The sequence below is a fragment of the Carassius carassius genome, chromosome 20 (genome assembly GCF_963082965.1).
Source record: "Carassius carassius chromosome 20, fCarCar2.1, whole genome shotgun sequence".
In the NCBI taxonomy this organism is placed as follows: Eukaryota; Metazoa; Chordata; class Actinopteri; order Cypriniformes; family Cyprinidae; genus Carassius; species Carassius carassius.
In genome coordinates this window covers 29,872,727-29,889,876 of record NC_081774.1, presented here as the reverse complement: position 1 = coordinate 29,889,876, position 17,150 = coordinate 29,872,727, and the positions used below count along the sequence as shown (strand labels likewise).

The 17,150-nt window shown below is 36.6% G+C and overlaps 1 protein-coding gene across 1 annotated transcript in view; it reads right to left on the bottom strand.

The window, feature by feature from the left end:
- Positions 1-2,870: 2,870 nt before the first annotated feature.
- LOC132095888 (potassium channel subfamily T member 2-like) overlaps positions 2,871-17,150 on the bottom strand; it is a 34,328-nt gene continuing 20,048 nt past the window's right edge. The window contains exons 11-24 of the mRNA XM_059500982.1: positions 15,301-15,450; positions 14,984-15,177; positions 13,044-13,254; positions 12,815-12,920; positions 11,862-12,046; positions 11,652-11,723; positions 8,773-8,907; positions 8,092-8,203; positions 7,888-7,989; positions 6,622-6,705; positions 6,374-6,502; positions 5,546-5,834; positions 4,266-4,350; positions 2,871-3,434 (exon numbers count right to left, since the gene is read on the bottom strand). Of these exons, the coding sequence (XP_059356965.1) occupies positions 3,320-3,434; positions 4,266-4,350; positions 5,546-5,834; positions 6,374-6,502; positions 6,622-6,705; positions 7,888-7,989; positions 8,092-8,203; positions 8,773-8,907; positions 11,652-11,723; positions 11,862-12,046; positions 12,815-12,920; positions 13,044-13,254; positions 14,984-15,177; positions 15,301-15,450 (1,969 nt within the window). The 3' untranslated portion in view covers positions 2,871-3,319. The remainder of the gene's footprint in view (positions 3,435-4,265; positions 4,351-5,545; positions 5,835-6,373; positions 6,503-6,621; positions 6,706-7,887; positions 7,990-8,091; positions 8,204-8,772; positions 8,908-11,651; positions 11,724-11,861; positions 12,047-12,814; positions 12,921-13,043; positions 13,255-14,983; positions 15,178-15,300; positions 15,451-17,150) is intronic.

The window sequence follows — 17,150 nt, the reverse complement described above, 5'->3', positions numbered from 1 at the left end:
TTACTGCATCAGTAGACAAACAAAGACGCTGAAAGTTAAACCCCCCAAACCTGACAATATCTATGTGCAACAACTGTGGCCGAATATATGCCTCAAGGATTGGCCTCTATTTTTATTGCAGGACACATAAGCAGCAACTGTGATGAGATATGTCGCATCAACAGCTCAGACCAAGACCCTCTGATCAAACTGATATCTTTAACAGACAGATAAAAGAGTCATCAGAAGATGCAGTGAGCAGCAATGTCATTGATAAGATGACTTTAGCTTTCTTATATATGTTCAACATCCATGGGTTGCACTTTTTGATATGTTACCTAAAATTCACAGAAGTTTGGAAGATCTATAGTTTCAGGAATTGGGAGTGGTACAGAAAAGCTGTCTCAGTATGTGTATTATCATCTTGAACCTTTAGTTGTAACACTTAAGTTGTAATCATCCTTTTTAAAGGACACTGGAGATTTCCTGAGACTCCTGGATAAGTCTTTTGTTTGAGTCAAGGTTTATTTGTAGTCTTTGTATACCATCATCCCACCTGTTGTTGGCATTTAACATTGCATGACCTTCCATCTTGTTGCTTATCTACCCTGATGAAACTTGTCCTTACCAAGAGTTATTTTATGATTTTGTTTTCTTACATTGATGTAGGACAGCTATGGGTGCCCCAGTGGCAATTATGCTTCCAAGCTTCCACCTTTTGAAAGTTTATTTTTTTATTATTTTGGCATTGAACAGTTGGGGAGGGGGCATTGATGTTCATAGATCCAGGGAAACCTTTTGGATTTTTACTTTAGATACATTGTATCCTAAAGGTCTTACTCCTACCTATCTGACTGTTATCACTTTATTTAAATGGGGAATCATCTCAACTAACACTGGTAAAATATGAAGTGCCACAAGGATCGGTCTTAGGCCCTCTGCTATTTTCGAATAGATATGTTGCCCGTTGGTAATATATTTTTTAGAAAACACGGGATTAGTTTCCATTGTTATGCTGATGATACTTCAACAAGACCAGATGAAATTTCTAAATTATGTAAATTAACATAGCATGTTAAAGATGTAAAATATTGAATGGCCAATTATTTTATCTTATTAAATTTGGATAAGACAGAGATATTACTTATTGTACCAAAACCAATACAATTGCCTCTAGATGGATGTACTGTTACTTCCTCTACAGTCAAAAACTTAAGTATTATTTTAGACAGCATATTTCACGCTACAAAAACAGCATTCTTCCATCTTAGAAACATCGGCAAGCTATAGAACGTTACCCGTTTCTGTTGCAGAGAAGCTAGTTCATGCATTTATGAACTCTAGACTGGACTATTGTAATGCTCTTCTAGGTGGTTGTCCTGCATCTTCAATAAACAAGCTACAGGTAGTCCAAAATGCAGTGGCTAGAGTCCTTACCAGGTCAAGAAAATATGATCATATTATCCCAATTTTACAGTCTCTGCACTCGCTACCTATTAAATTCTGTATTAGTTATAAAATTTACTTACGTTAAGGCCCTTAATAGTTTAGCTCCTGCGTACCTAACTAGTACCTCTTCTATCACGCACAATCCACCACGTTCCCTAAGGTTGGAAAATTCTGGACTTTTGGTAGTTCCTAGGATAGAAAAGTCCACTAAAGAAGGTAGAGCTTTTTCACATTTGGCAGCCAAGATCAGGAATAGCCTTCCTGATAATGTTCGGGGTTCAGACACACTCTCTCTGTTTAAATTTAGATTAAAGACACGTCTCTTTAGCCAAGCATTCACATAATGTATCTCATAATCTTATACTTCAGTTATATCTGATCAAATGCACATTCTTTGCTTGGTTTGAAAACATTATAATTTTTACTTGGTTTGAACAGCAGCTACGCTAATTTTTCTCTAATTTGTTTCTATTTTTCGGCCACAGGATGGGCATACCAAGGTATTAGCAAGCTTTAGCCTGTATCCAGACCTCATGAAGAAATGAGATGATCGAACTCTTGAGAAGAGAAGATGCCAACCCTTCTGAGGACCTCAGAAGAAAGCCAACCTTGAATCAACATACAATCACAACATATAATCATTGCTGTTAATAATGTTCACCTTTTGTTTGAATACATGTCATTAACTAACTGAATGATTTTCTCTGTATGTATCTGCCATATAGACATAACATCGACATAGTTACTACTGATAGGGTACTCCTAAATGTAATGTGAAATTAAAATTTTATGTGAAGCTGCTTTGCAATGATTTTTATTGTGAAAAACGCTATACAAATAAATGTGAATTCAATTAAATTAATCAAAAATTAAGGTATGATATATTTGATTGTTGTTGCTGTAGTAGTTTTATTTTCATGTTAGGACTTTTCTCTCCCTCTTTATTTCCTTTTTTTTTTTTTTTTGCTGATTGTAAGAGTGCAAAATGCATGTGTCAGTGTTCTGGGCGTCTGAAGAAGGCCTTGACTATGGCCAAAACCTCAAATTTTTTTATTTATATTTTTTTTAATTATAATTTTTATCAAAAAAAAAAAAGACCAGTTTAGGTCAGTTTCAACTGTTAATTTTTTTTTCCCATTTAAGACCTTTTATTCCATATGAGTTTTTATCTCATAACTATGACATCTCATTTAGAATTCATGTTTTGATTAATTCTAATCAAAACATGATTCTTTCTCTTGTGTGATCGAAACCAGTCTTGCACACGTCACACACTCCTGTCATTAATTCCCCAAGTTTATAGCTTTCAGCTGAATTTGTAACTTTATGGGTAAAATTATTATATTTTTTTGTTCATGGAACAGTAACAGCATATGGGATAAAAAACACCACAAAACATACAAATAATGACAGAATCTTAATTTTGGGTTGAGATTATTTTAATTAAGTAATTCATTATATTATCCAGTGTTTTTTATATTTTTATTGGTAGATATTTTTGTGGTCTTTATAGGTGGGTTACACTGGCACTATGTATATAAATGTAGTGGGATGTGAGAAATGCAGATCCATGCATTACTGCAGTTGGGTCTGACAGGAATCCAGCAGCTGCCTAATGTGGGTTCCAGCCAGAAACAAATAACTTTAACTGGATCACTGTCTGTGACCTTTGAACTCTGTTCATCATTCACTGTGAGTCATTCTTAGCATGAGGCGGGACAGGAGCAAGCTGGCAGCAACACATACAGTATGGTAAATCAAATTACGTGCATTACTCTGGGCTGTGTATAGGTAATACATTACTGGCTTTCAGAGCTTAACCTGATGCTGAAGAACAAGCATTACTTGTGTCATAGTTAAGATAAACAGCTGTTATGATTGTCATCTCCATTCAGAGAGTATTCTTTGTGTTCCTGTCTCTTATTTGTAATTCGCTCCTCATGCTGTTCTTGATGTTATCAGAATTGTTCAGCTTTAATGAGACAGGATCTTTCCGGATTATGTACCTGAAACCGAAACAAATACAATTGAAAAGTACGTAAAACTACAGACACATATATAAGGTACAAGCATTAGGCTGAATATCAAGTCTTGGTCATACTGCATCCTAAAACCAACAGCAAACAGCATGGATAATAAACAGAAAAACAATATATAGAAATTAGATTTATAGAAGAAATCATAAGAATATATATATATATATATATTTTTTTTTTCATCAGTAAGATTTGTTTTATGGATATAGATATACAGAGACATATATAGATTTCTATATTTCATAACAATTATTAGGCATATTTCTCCTCCAAATTCTCATTAAAATAAAAAAAAACACTCATGCTGTAATTGCACATGTTTTGACCTATCAATATAATAAATATATGTGTGAATAAATATAATATATATTATAATATTATTCTAATATGTTATTATCATTATTATGTCAACTAGCAGTCATTAGAGTATTAGTAGTCTGTCTGCTTTATATCTTCTAACACTTTGTTTTGATGGGTCCCCAACATACCACATACATTGCAAGTATATGTCAAATTATTTTTACTCTGAGGGGTTAGTAGTTGCAAATTAATAATAATTAGTTGCATGTAATTGCAAAGTTATTTATAGTTATTAAAATGTCTAAAGTGGAATATCAAAATAAATTGTAACCCATTTTTAATTTAATATCATTTTACTTAAAAAACAATAATAATAATAATACAAATTGTGTCTTTTACATTGCAAAACTACTAAAATAAGTAATAAGTACGAAAATAAGAATCCACAATTTTGCTAGAATTTGTGTCGCTATGAAGTGCAATAGATTCAGCTTCACTCACACAATGTCATTGAGCTCCAGTCTTGTATCTGGTGACGGGTTGATTAAGGCATATGAGTGACTGCTCTGGTTATTATTCGGCTCATCTGGATTGAGAGACAAATGTTAATAACATAACTACAATCTTCTTTTAGAGCTGGGGTTCCCAACTCTGGCCCATTTTTCTCCAGATTTTTGACTCCAAACCTAAACAAATACACAATGATAAGCTCATCAAGGTGTTCAGGATTACTAGAAAGCTACAGGCAGGTGAGTTTAATCAAGGTTGGAGCTAAACTCTGCAGGAGCGTGGACCTCGAGGGCCAAAGTTGAGAACCCCTGTTCTAGAGGTTTTCAGTCAGTACAATGTGTAGTTCTCCAGAACTCCAAAACCATTTCCTAATGATGAGACACTCAACTGAAAATAGAAAGTATAAAAATCAAATACATTTAAAAACAAATATATATATAGTGGAGATCAAAATCAGAGAAACATTTAGGAATAGTTGATTTTTTTTGTCAGAAATAGTGTAATCTTCATCATTCTAAATTTGAAGAAATTTTAGTTGTGGCTACACCATAGTAGTAGAAAAGTAGTAGTACAAAATAACCAAAACACTTCAACAAAAATAATTTATTTTGTGGAAAACACAATGATCAAAAGAGAACAGCAATGACTGTAGCACAAAGAGAAATATACTAAATTAACTTAAATTATTAACTAAAATTACAAGTTACAGCGGTCAAAAATGAGTAGGAAGGGTTGAAGGACATCACTAGTCTTTCACACTGCTCTGGTGTGCTCTTGGTCCACTCTTCTTTCACTTGCATTCTGACTTCCCCTAAAGGTCAAAACACTGTAAATCGAGACAGATTCTTACTCTGTTCAGCGCTGAAGTAGCAAGCAATTCCAGCTGCAGTGCTGAACCGATCGCCCACTGAGATTCTCTGCATTATCCTGTCCTCTGTGCAATTGTCTTTCATGGACAACCAGTCTTTTTAGGGAACTTGAATGACTTTGTGAAATTGTAAAGATACAATATTCTAGAAATATTCTCTGGCTATTGACTGCAATTGGCAACCTGCTGTCAGAGGGTTTCAGTCATTTTAGAATGGCTCACCATCTTCCAAAGTCAATGAGAACTGAAAAGTTAGGCTGAGGAAATGTTAATTAAGGAAATGTTAATTGTGCTGCCCAGTTCTAGAGTTCTTAAAATCAAATAAAATCATTTGTAAACATTTTAAATAACATCCTTCTTCAATCTGAAATGATTTCACTGTAAAATTTGACTGGCATCTCACCGAATCCCCATGTGGAGAGCCCCAGGTTCTTCATGCGTTTCTTGACCAGCTCAGTGAGCTCCTGTCTCTCAGAGCATGAGAGCAGGATGCCACGCTGCTGGCTCAGTCTGTCTGCTTCGCGCTCTGCGTGCCACGGCCCCAGCAGATTGGATGCCCACTGCATGCTCCTTCGACGCAGAGAATGAGTCTGGACATCCGGCTGTTCACAGTGAAGACCCTGCTGTTGCTCCTCCGCGTCCTTTCCCTCCTCAAAGACTGACACGTTGTCTGACATTTGGGATTGTGGAGTCTAGAAGAAAAACAAGGTTTGCCTTGTTGTTCTTGATACTTCCAACATGCTGATATAAACAATACACAATTTTAACCACTTAATCTGTAACTTTTATTTAATTAACTACAGAAAATGTTTAATTCGAATAGACCTGTTACATTTTCTTTTTATAGATTTATAGAAGAAATCATAAGAATATATATATATATAACACTTCCAAAAAAAAAAATTAACATCTAATAGCATTTTCAGTTTTTATTATATGTAAGTATTTAACTTTGTTACCAATGTTATAATGAGAAAAATAAACTATTAGTAAATAGTTATACATTTAAATTTCAAATTAGGGAAAAATGTTTGACAATAACTACCATTTGGTTACAAAACTAGCACATACTGAGTGACAATTTTTTTCAAGTTTTGTGGAGTTCACATAATTGGTAAAAACAAATGATTAATTAAAGGGTAAAGCTGGCTCCTGCCTCTTCCTTCCCAGTGTAACTGTTTCTCCTGAACTAAAAGTGCACATGTTGTGGTTGGATTGAAGGTAATGAAACCTCAGGAGGTTCAAGCATCTGAGACTCGGTCCTGTAGATGCCGATGGGAATGTCTCCTACAGTGGAGGAGAGCATTTCATACAGTCTGCCATACGTCTCAATGCACAAGTCTTCCTCTGTGATACTCATCTGAAATGTAATACACAACACTGTTACACCACTAAAGCAACATCCAAAATATCAATATCTAATAAAAGTCATTTAAATGAGGATGTGGGGACTGTGCTAATGTTAAACATCATACTTACAGAACATAAGAAACCAGATTTTGGTGTTGTTTCTAGTCCAAGCAGCAGTTTGGTAATGGTTATAATATAATCCTTAACAAAACACTGAAACAAAAGAAGCACTTTTAGCACAATTATGGACATATTTAAAGGCATGGACATTTATGATTTCCAAAATCAAGAGCATACATACCATTAAAATGTTTAGGGTTAGTAAGCTTTTTTTTTCTTTTTTTTTTACATTTTTGATAGAAGTCTTTTATGCTCACCACAGTTGCACTTATTTGAACAAAATACAATAAAACAGTAATGTTGTAAAATTATTACAGTTTAAAGTGTTTTCTATTAAATTTTTAATGTAGTTTAAAAAAAGATTAAAATGTAATTTATTCCTGTGTTCAAAGCTGGATTTTCAGCATCATTACTCTTCAGTACAACATGATCCTTCTTTCAGGGATCTCCCCGACTGTCTTGTCTGTCCTGTTTTGTTCAATATTTCCTTGTTTGTGAGAACATGGCTTTGTCTTTGTTTGTGTTTCCCATGTGCCCCTCTCGTCCTGCATTTGTCTAGTCCTTGTTGAGTTCTTGTTTGTCTGAGTGTTCTCACCTGTTCTTTATGTCCTCCGCTGCTTTATATTGTTCTCCCTTTCCCTCTTGTTTTTTCAGTTCGTTATTCTATCTTCTCTGTGTTTGCTAGTTCATCTAATATTCTTTGTGATACTGAGTATTCCCTATTTATTAGTTTGTAGAGTTTTGTTCTAGTCCGGGGCTGGACCCAACGGCCTTCTCTCAGCCTGCCTGTCTACAAGTCTTTTTCCTGCCTTCTGTTTGAGCTGTGTCCACTCCCCTTCTCACCATCTTGTCCTGTCAGTAGTGTTGTAAATAAACTGTGATCACTCATTCTGCATTTGAGTCCTCTCTCGTAAATCCCTGACACCTTCAAAAAGCTTCAAAAGAAAACAATTATAATTATTAATGTTGAAAACAAATGTGCAGGACTATTTGATGAATAGAAAAAAAGCATTTATTTGAAATAGAAGTCTTTCGTAAAAATGCAAAAGTTGTTACTGTCATCCGTGTTTATTAAAAGTATTTTATTTCCACTTATTGACCCTGAACATTTGAATGGTATTTTATATAGGCAAGAAAATAATTATACAATAGAATACAACTGTGTTGACTGATATGTAATGTGATATGTATTTGTAAGGACATCTAGTGTTTAAATCTAGTATCTCCATTCTTGCTTATAATTCCAAGTTGCAACCGCATTTGTTGTATTAGTACCTGATAGAGCAGTGTGTCCAACATCCCAATGCTAAACACCCTACCAGCTGCAAAAGGCAGCCGAAATATGAAGGACAGGTTTGAGCCTTTCTCTCTTTCTTTCTGCTCCATGAAGCCATGCAAAGAAACATTGAAAGAAGTTTAAGGCCCAAACAGTTTAATCAAATGAGAGTGACAGAAAGCATGTTATGAATATCTGCTCACCTTCTCTAGTTTGGAGAAGGCCAGTGTGTGACAATCCTTTACACTGAACTGCATGAATTTCATGTTGGCAGGATGGGTTAACTCTGTGATGATGTTGAGGCTGGAGAACAACCTATAAACAAAGCTTCATTTCAATTACTTAAGATCTTCTGAAATGAACTGAATAAGCACTTGTGTATTTCAAATCTTATAAGAATATGTTTAAAAAAAAGAAAAAAAGGTTACTATAATATTATAATGAAATAAAAAAGCCTAAACTAAAGAGTATACCTAAAGTGTGCTTAAAGAGGGTACAGTTTCATGACTGTTTCCTAACAATTTCTTCTGATGAACACAAAGAGAAAATAGTTAGAACAAATATGCCTATATTTTTTTTTGTGCAACAGAAGAAAGAAACTCATCTAGGTTTTAAATAACTTTAAGGGTGGATAATAATGGAAATTTTATTTGACTTCTAAATAGTGCACTTTGTAATGTCAAATTTAACGTTTTCAAAGCTTCATAATTTTTCAATTATTATTTAATAATGTTTTGCCATGCTTAAAAAAATGATTTTTGAAGTGTTGACATGTAAAGTACTTGATTAAGAAATGTAATTTAAACGTACTAAACTGCAACCTCATTACATATGGCTAATTTTAACTACTTATAACCCTTTAGGAATCTCAAGCAGTCTCTGACCTGAACAGGGTCTGAACATTAACAATAGTTTTTGCATCAGCCATGTAGTCTTCCTCGGCGGACATGGTGCTCTCCTTATCCACAACCACCATATTAGCAGCAAATGAGACACCACAACGCAACAGATCATCCAGACTGTAAGGAGACAGATAGATTTTCGACAAAAATGTATGATTCTCACATATTATGTCCATCATTCTTCTTTTATTGAATTTTTATTTAATTTTAAGCCTAGATATAATCACCAAAAGTGAAAAGCTGTAGTTTGGATATACAAAACTAGGCCTACACCATGGTGGCATGATTTCATCGTCTTTAGCATGATGTTTGTTAATGTTTGGCGTTTGGCATTTCAGCCTGCCAAAACAAGCTGGCCTGGCTACCTATATAAGTTGTTACTGAATGCCATTTCATCCGAATTGGTCTCCTTCACTGTAAAGAACATCTCCCCACTAGACTCTAAAGACGAAGAACAAGAAGCCTGCTACTCACGTAGAAGAGTCCCAGCAGGGGAAAGATGCTCTGCCTTTCAGCGTTCCTCCCCTGCAGCTTCCGTTTTCAGTTCTAATTGATCAAATTTCAGTGATGTCTGATTCAGATTGCTACGCCACAAATGTGGTACATGCAGAGCACCGTGCATGAATCAGACTAACACAGTGAGTGTGTCCATTGTGTAGGCCATGTGCACGCTGAGGCACCGTTCACTGAGACAGATTTAACTCATTGTGAGAGTATGAGTCTTGCCTCTTTACTCTAGCAGATCACCTTTGTCCATGAAGGTGACCCCGCCTCTCATGCTCTCCAGTTTCTCTCCTCCCAGGAGCCTTGGAGGAAGAAACAGTGAAGTCCGAAGCCTAAGAAGACAGCCTCGAGTGAGCTCATGCTGGCGCAAGGCCCGCATGTCCCACAGCGAGATGATTCCCTGTGCTCTTTTCCAAAGAGTATCAGCTCTCTTCATCTGGAGCATGCTCCACATTGGAGGATCTGAAGAGGATGCTGTCGATGATTCATACATATCACTGGCAGCCTCTAATACAGATAATTAGTCCAGGTCTGTGGAGGACCCAAGCTCCCTTCTGCCAAGGGGTGGTGTACGGCCCAGTGTGGACAGCTAGCTCATCTTCATGAAAGCTGTTAAAAAACTTGGCTTGGAGTGGTCAGCCCAACAAGAGCCCGTCCAGACACTGCTGGATGAATGAGGCTCCTATCAGATACCAGCACCATTTGCTTGGGCTGTTATAAATGTAAAAAACAATTGTATATATTATAGAGTTGATTAGGGTGGTGATAAATTAAATGTGATCTGCGATGAGGTTATAGTTGAGTTGCATTGTGGTCTACAGAGCAGGCTGAAGTGTGCATGTTAAGCAGACTTGCTCTCTCGGTCAAAATCAAGGGGTCGAGGGTATGTCCATATAAACTTACCTTGTCCACTTGATGAAATGACAGTGGGGATTCCCCCTAAGGGTAATTGATTAGGGAAGTTTGCGAGTGCGTGTCTAAAAGTGAACTGGAACACAGCCATAGATTTCAGTCTCCTGAATCGCTAATTGGCCTGGTTGCCAATACCAGCAGTCAGAAGAGCTCTTTGTGTGCTTCGGAGGCCACTCTAAAGGGCCCCCATTTACAAAACAAAGATTATCCTACTGGATAGTTCATGCAGTAGCCCTGACTTATGCCTCAGAGGGGCTCTGAGTGCCCCCATTTCAGTGAGGGCTCACTTCACTAGGGGGATTGGCTCCTCCTGGGCTTGGTCCAGTGGAGCTTCCATTGGGGATATTTGCCAGGCCTGGCTGGTCATAACCATCTACCTTTGCTAGGATTTATGATCTAGACATCCCTGCCTTTCAGGCATGGATCTCATCCACATAATTGTCTTGTACCCCTAGTGAGTGGTCTCACAGGTTTGTCCATGTTTCTTAGGGCCCTCACTGCAGCACCCAAGGGGTGGGATTGCAGGACAGCTTCCATTCTGCACTTCTAGCATGGTGCTATGGTATATTGCTCCCGGTGCGTAAGAGCAAGAGACCATTTCAAAAGGAGACTCTCTGGTTACTAATGACGTTGTTACTTCTCATTTGAAAGAATATGACTGAATGGTATTCAGTGGGGATTTATATAGTCAGTCAGTACCATCTGTTTTGGTTTGTGCAGCTGTGCAAATGTTAACAAATCGGGCTTCAGTATTCAGTTTCCCCCAAGTGTAATTCAACAAAACCTTCATATTGTCAGTATCATTGATCAGATTAACTTAATGTGTCTGTTTACATGATGTTCTAGCATCTTATATATTGCTGACTATACTACTAGTTTTTCTGGATTTAATTGTTTGGTCTATGAAGCTATTAAACAGTCTTTTCTTCCCTCCAAATGATGCATTTTCTGCCACTGTTTTTCACTGAATGCAAAGTGTTTCTGTGACTGTCCAAAGCACATGAATACGAGGCATGTGAGTTGGAATCTGTTATTAAGCATCTAGCCATAACCTTCTAACATGACATTGTTTTACACTGTAAAACACTGTACACATTTGGCACCACATAAGCAGTGCTACAATTGCTCCAGAGCAGGTTGTCATAACCCTGGGTAAACAGCAGTGCTAAGCCCATTTCTTAACTACACCTGTGGTTAAAAGGGGGTTCAGAATGACAATAACCCAGGTTTTCTGAATTCATAAATATTCATTTGTTTTTCTGGGTTTCTGCATTTTTCTGTAAGCAAGTGAGCTAATACAATGTCTTTGTTATCTCAAGAAGGTGACTCTCAGTGTACAACAGCAGACTTATCTGCTTCTGGACGACAAATTTTAAATTGATTATTTGAGGACCGGATACAAACAAACACAATAATGTTTCATGTTTCATTATTATGACTCTTACCTGTCGATTGATCCATGCAAGTAATATATCATTGGGAACCAACAGACAGTCTCAAGAAACTCTGCCTTTGGCCTAAAAGAAAGAAATGAAATATTATGTAGACATCAGGGGCAATTTAACTATAACTACAAGACTACAAGATATTGGCAACTAAAGTAAAGCTCAATGAACGAGGTGAAGGAGAGTGATGTGTAAAATTAGGATGTTTACTCCTTTTCCAAGAGCAGCACGATGGGACACAGTTCGTTCTCCGATCTGTAAGAGGCTCGTAATGGGAGGATGAAGTTGTACAGGCCATTTTCTGTGGCCTCAGCAGACACAATGATGAGTTTATTCTTCAAACTGTATGCTTTGACATCTTCATTGTCTTTGTGGTTGCAGGTCTTGGACAAAAACTGACATGACAATAAAGCAATGCAATATTATCATCAAGAACCACAATGGAAACAACTTTTTTTTTAACTTTGTGTTGTGTTATCCTTGATTAATTGTATTTCACAGCTTTTCCTACTTATAAATAATAACAAAATATTACAATTGAACATAAAACCAGTGATTCTCAGGAGCCTACAGTGAATATTTAAAGCATATTCATAAAACATACAGTTTTTGGTGAAACATACACTAAAATGGTGAAATATTATTACAATGTAAAAAAATAAAATAATGTACTCAAATTTAGCTTAGCCTCCCAGAAATAAATTTACCTTTTAAAATGTATTGCAATAGAAAATAGTTATTTTCAATTGTAATACGTTTTCTTTTTGGAGCACATAAATGCAGCCTTGGCAAGCAAAAATTATAACGTTTCCAAATGTTTTGTCAATTACTGTATGCAAAACTGTATGTATGATGCTTCTATGATGCATTATTGTTCAGAAATCATTGTAAAATGTTGATTTGATGCTCAAGAAAGATTTCTTATTATTATCAATGTTAAAAACAGCTGTGCTGCTTAATATTTTTGTGGAAACTTTGACACATTTTTAGAAGTTGACAAGAACACCATTTATTTGAAATGGAAATCTTCTGTAAATGTTTTTACTGTTGCTTTTAATCACATGTACTTAAACTTTTACTTTTTACTTGTAATTTAGTACAATTATTGTTGTAAATTTAGATTGCCCCCCCCCCCAATGCAATCAAGACACTGTTTGTAATACCTTTTCTAGCTGCATACAACATTTGGGTGCTTTCTCTTTCCGTAAATGGCAAAGTATCGGCGAGCTTCCGATGTAGGGTAAATCTGGAGGATATCCCTTAATGTAACTGCAAAAAATTTTAGGAGATCTCATTCCCATAGCAGCCGTCTTGACATTACTCAGTGTTTCTTTGTTGACATTTAATCAAACAAACAGATTATTTTCTCTCTCCGGTAAAATAAATAATTACCCATTGTTGCCTTCATTTCTAGTGCAGGGCTGACATGGGTTCTTTGACTCATTGATTATCAGGTTGGCAGTCTCAAAGGAAGGTGAATCAGGCAATTCCAGAACAGGAACCATGTTTGGTTTTCTCTTCTCAGATATATTAGTTTCAATTGAGAGTGATGGACCTAAACTGGACTGCATGCTTATTTCCTGCATGTCTATAGCCATGGTACCTTTAGGAAATACAAACAAAACCTTTAGACCAAAATATAGAAACAACACCACTTTTTCTTTTGAATGTTTTTGAAAGAATTTAAAGTGCACCAAAGGTCTGAAATTTAAGTTGTTACACAATGAATTACTTCTCCTCTTCTGAAACTCTCAAAATAGTAATAGCACAGACATTTAAAATGTTTGGATGTACACAATTTGCATAGTTTGGGCCCTATTTGAACAATCTTAGCATAATCTAATCCATTTTTGCTAGCTTAACTACAGGAAAATGGTCGGTGCACCCGGCGCATGGTCTAAACGGGTTGTCCCTATTCTCTTAATGAGTAATGGGTGTGTTTTGGGCATAACGTGCAATAAACCAATCAGGCAGTTGCGCTCATGCGAAATTGGAAAGCGCAAAGACAGAATGCGTCTCCAGAGAGGAAACGGAGCTGTTCGTGCACAAGCAAATAGGTAGCCTAATTCTGATACATGCAATGGCTATCCATTATAACATAAAGTCATATTTATATTCATGTAACCTGCACAGCAATAATATTTTACTCTTTAATCTTTTATTGTTTCATATTAACAAATATTAGTGTGCTGCTGCGTAATAAGCAAAGTGAACGCTGTGTTATGGACCTGCCCAGAGGCACATTTTCTACTAAAGTGCTCTTTAAATAACACAAATATATATATATATATATATATATATATATATATATATATATATATATATATATATATATATATATATATATATATATATATTGCAGTATTGACTTTAGACTTCTAGACCAGGTTTGGGTTGGTCTATGGCACAGTCTACAGTATTTTCAGTTCCTCAAAATAGCAAAGTGCCAACAATGCGCCTGAACACACCTCTTTTTTAGACCAGCATGCCCATGAATGCACAAATGCATTTGCTATTTAAACAACGTGTTGCAGGATGGGAAAAAGAGAACTGCATCGGGCTGAAACTAGCAAAAACACTTGCACTTGGCCTTGCGCCGGGTGTATGATAGAGCCCTATGTGTGACATTTCCCGTTCATTTCAGAAATGGGAATAGTTTTGAAAGAAGTCTCTTATGCTCACCAAGGCTGAGGGGAAGATTATGGTGCTTTTTGTCATTTTGTAAGTCGACACACCCACTCACTTACATTATATGGAAAAGAGTGGGCAGGATATTCTTCAAAATTTTGTTCTACAGGAGAAGAAAAAAATTTAAAACATAAAAAAGAAGAGAATTGTAATGTTTAAGAAATAATACATTTATTAATCAAGGAAAAATTAAATCAAAAGTGGCAGGAAAGGCTAGTCTTTTGAACTTTTGATTTATGAAGATATCGTGAAAAATATATGGCTGTTTCAAAAATAATATTAAGCAGTGCAACAGTTTTCAACAGTGATAATAAGAAATGTTTCTTGATTTTTGTTACAGCATATTAGAATGATTTCTGAAGGATTATGTGACAGTGAAGACTGGAGTAATGATGCTGAAAATTCAGCTTTGCATCAAAAGAATAAATTACATTTTAAAATATATTAAAATAGAAAGAATTTATTTTAATTGTGATAATATTTCACAATATTTCCTGTATGTTTTATCAAATAAATAGAGCCTTGCTGAACATAAAAGACTTTCAAAAACATTACAAATATTACCAACCCCAAACATGTGAATGGTATTTCTGTGATATGTACATTATCTTTCTTTTAATTATTATAATGTTAATTTGTCTGACCCATGCTAGTAATAGTGCTGCTGGTAGGAGGTTGAGTGTTGTTTTCTTTCTTGGCCTTAAAGCTGGTGTTCTCCTCTTTGGTGAGACTGATGTAGAAGCACACATCCAAAGATTTCATGATGTGCTGAGGACCAGGGTTCAACATTATATTCTTAGTGTCGTCAGGACAGACTCCAATGAGACAGATGCCATACCTACAAAAATGATAGAGATATTTACACAAGTAAGAAGTAGCCATTTTTGAGGAATCAAATGTAATTTCTACTGTACTGTAAGATTTAATGCATTTCTCAAATATGCTTTTCCAACATACTCACTTATTATATGCATTAAAGGATGCATACGGGAAGCTCTTTCCCTCATACTCAGAAAAGAAGATGCTTTCTTTCAGAACAATGCTGTACACTTCATTTCCTGAGCATTTCCCATAAATCCTGTGCCAGTCCTCAGGAGAATGCTGACCCTCTCTGCAAAGATATATACATCATATCACATGGAATTTTGCTTTTCAGTTTTACAACTTGTGTGGTGAGTGAATTACAAAATCCAAGGGGCCAGATTCACTAAAAAAGGGCAAATTAGTGTGAGATCACAATTACCTATGGGAGTGGAAAGTTGATCTACTGAAAATTTGCTAATTAAAGAACACAGTGCAGTTTACAAAGAGCAGCGCAAATTAGTGAAGGATCACAAACAAGCAGAGCAATTGGGGTGTCTAACCTACTAGCAATTCAGGCACAAAATTGGTTAAGACATGCTTATTGGGGTGTTAAATAATGGCATAAATATCAGTAAACTGACTACCACAAACCTTAGTAAATCACCTTGCATGATTTAGGGTACATTTGCATTGCAACAATGTACAAAAAAAGGGATATTATTTGATTTTTTTTCGCATTTTTGAAGTTTCACATACAGACCGGGCTGAAACGATAATTCAACATTGCGAACAACAACAACAATAAATTGTCTACAAATATTTTTGTCATTCTCATGTTATCTAATGTAAGGTCCTGCAATAACTAGATATGACAAGTGTGGCACTGTAGTGCAAGACTGTAATTCAGCTCTCCAGGCTGCAATCCAATAGAAGGCATGCTCATGAGATGTGCAAACCAAACCAGTAGAGTGTGAGAAAACTTTATTCCTGAGGCGCATGCCTGTCCACTTGGTCGAGGATAGCCAGGCAAAATCTTCCTGCAAAGCTGCCCAGACTACAGAGAGTGGGCTATCTACTTACAACTCTAGCAAGGGAGATAGCACTGCCTAGGCAAGGGCTCAGGGAGACCACTACTTAAAACCTTAAGCAGGGGAGCAATCACTGAGCTAGCACATAATTACCCTCAGATAGCTAGGTACCTAGGATGGGGGTACCATAAGGGAGACTGACAGAGACTACCCACACTACAGAGAGTGGGCTATTATTTACTAATAACCCTAGCAAAAGAAGTTAGCCTGTCTATAAAGGGCTCAAGAGACCGCTACTTAAAACACTAGGCAGGGAAGCAATCACAGAGCTATCACATAGCTATCCTCAGATAGCTAGGCTCTAGGATAGGGGATCACTCCAGAAGAGGGCTCACTGCAACTCCCAGTAAGACACAGCTAGGCTTAGATAGCTGTATTCAAGTAAGCCTGTCCTGCCATAACAATGGCTGTAATATAACCCACCTATACTATACTAAGGAGGCCCCCAATACATATCAGTCCCATGGTAGGCTCGCAAAGCACCATGTAATTGACCAGGGGCTCACAAGAGGGAGATCCAAGTCATCACTATATAATTCGCTAAGAGTGAACACAAACATCATCAGTCCAAGATCAAAGCCTGATGTAAGCCATAGCCAGAAACACTAGAGGGCAGGACACAGCTATCCTCGAATAGCAGTTCCCTCAGATAAGGCTAAAGACAGGACAGAGACTTCAGCACTAACTTGAGAGAGCTTGTGCCAAGGGGAACCCAAGCCAGGCTAGAACATGACTGCCCTCAGACCGCCATATTCCAGATCAAAGTAAGAAAGGAACATTCCCCATAACCACTCTAGGTGCTGAAACATCCTGGGAAAGAAAGCTTGCAATCATTTCTCCAAAGAGTATTATAATATATTCACACCCAGCGAGGCTCTCCATACACAATAACATGAATATTAGAGAGGCACGGCCAAGC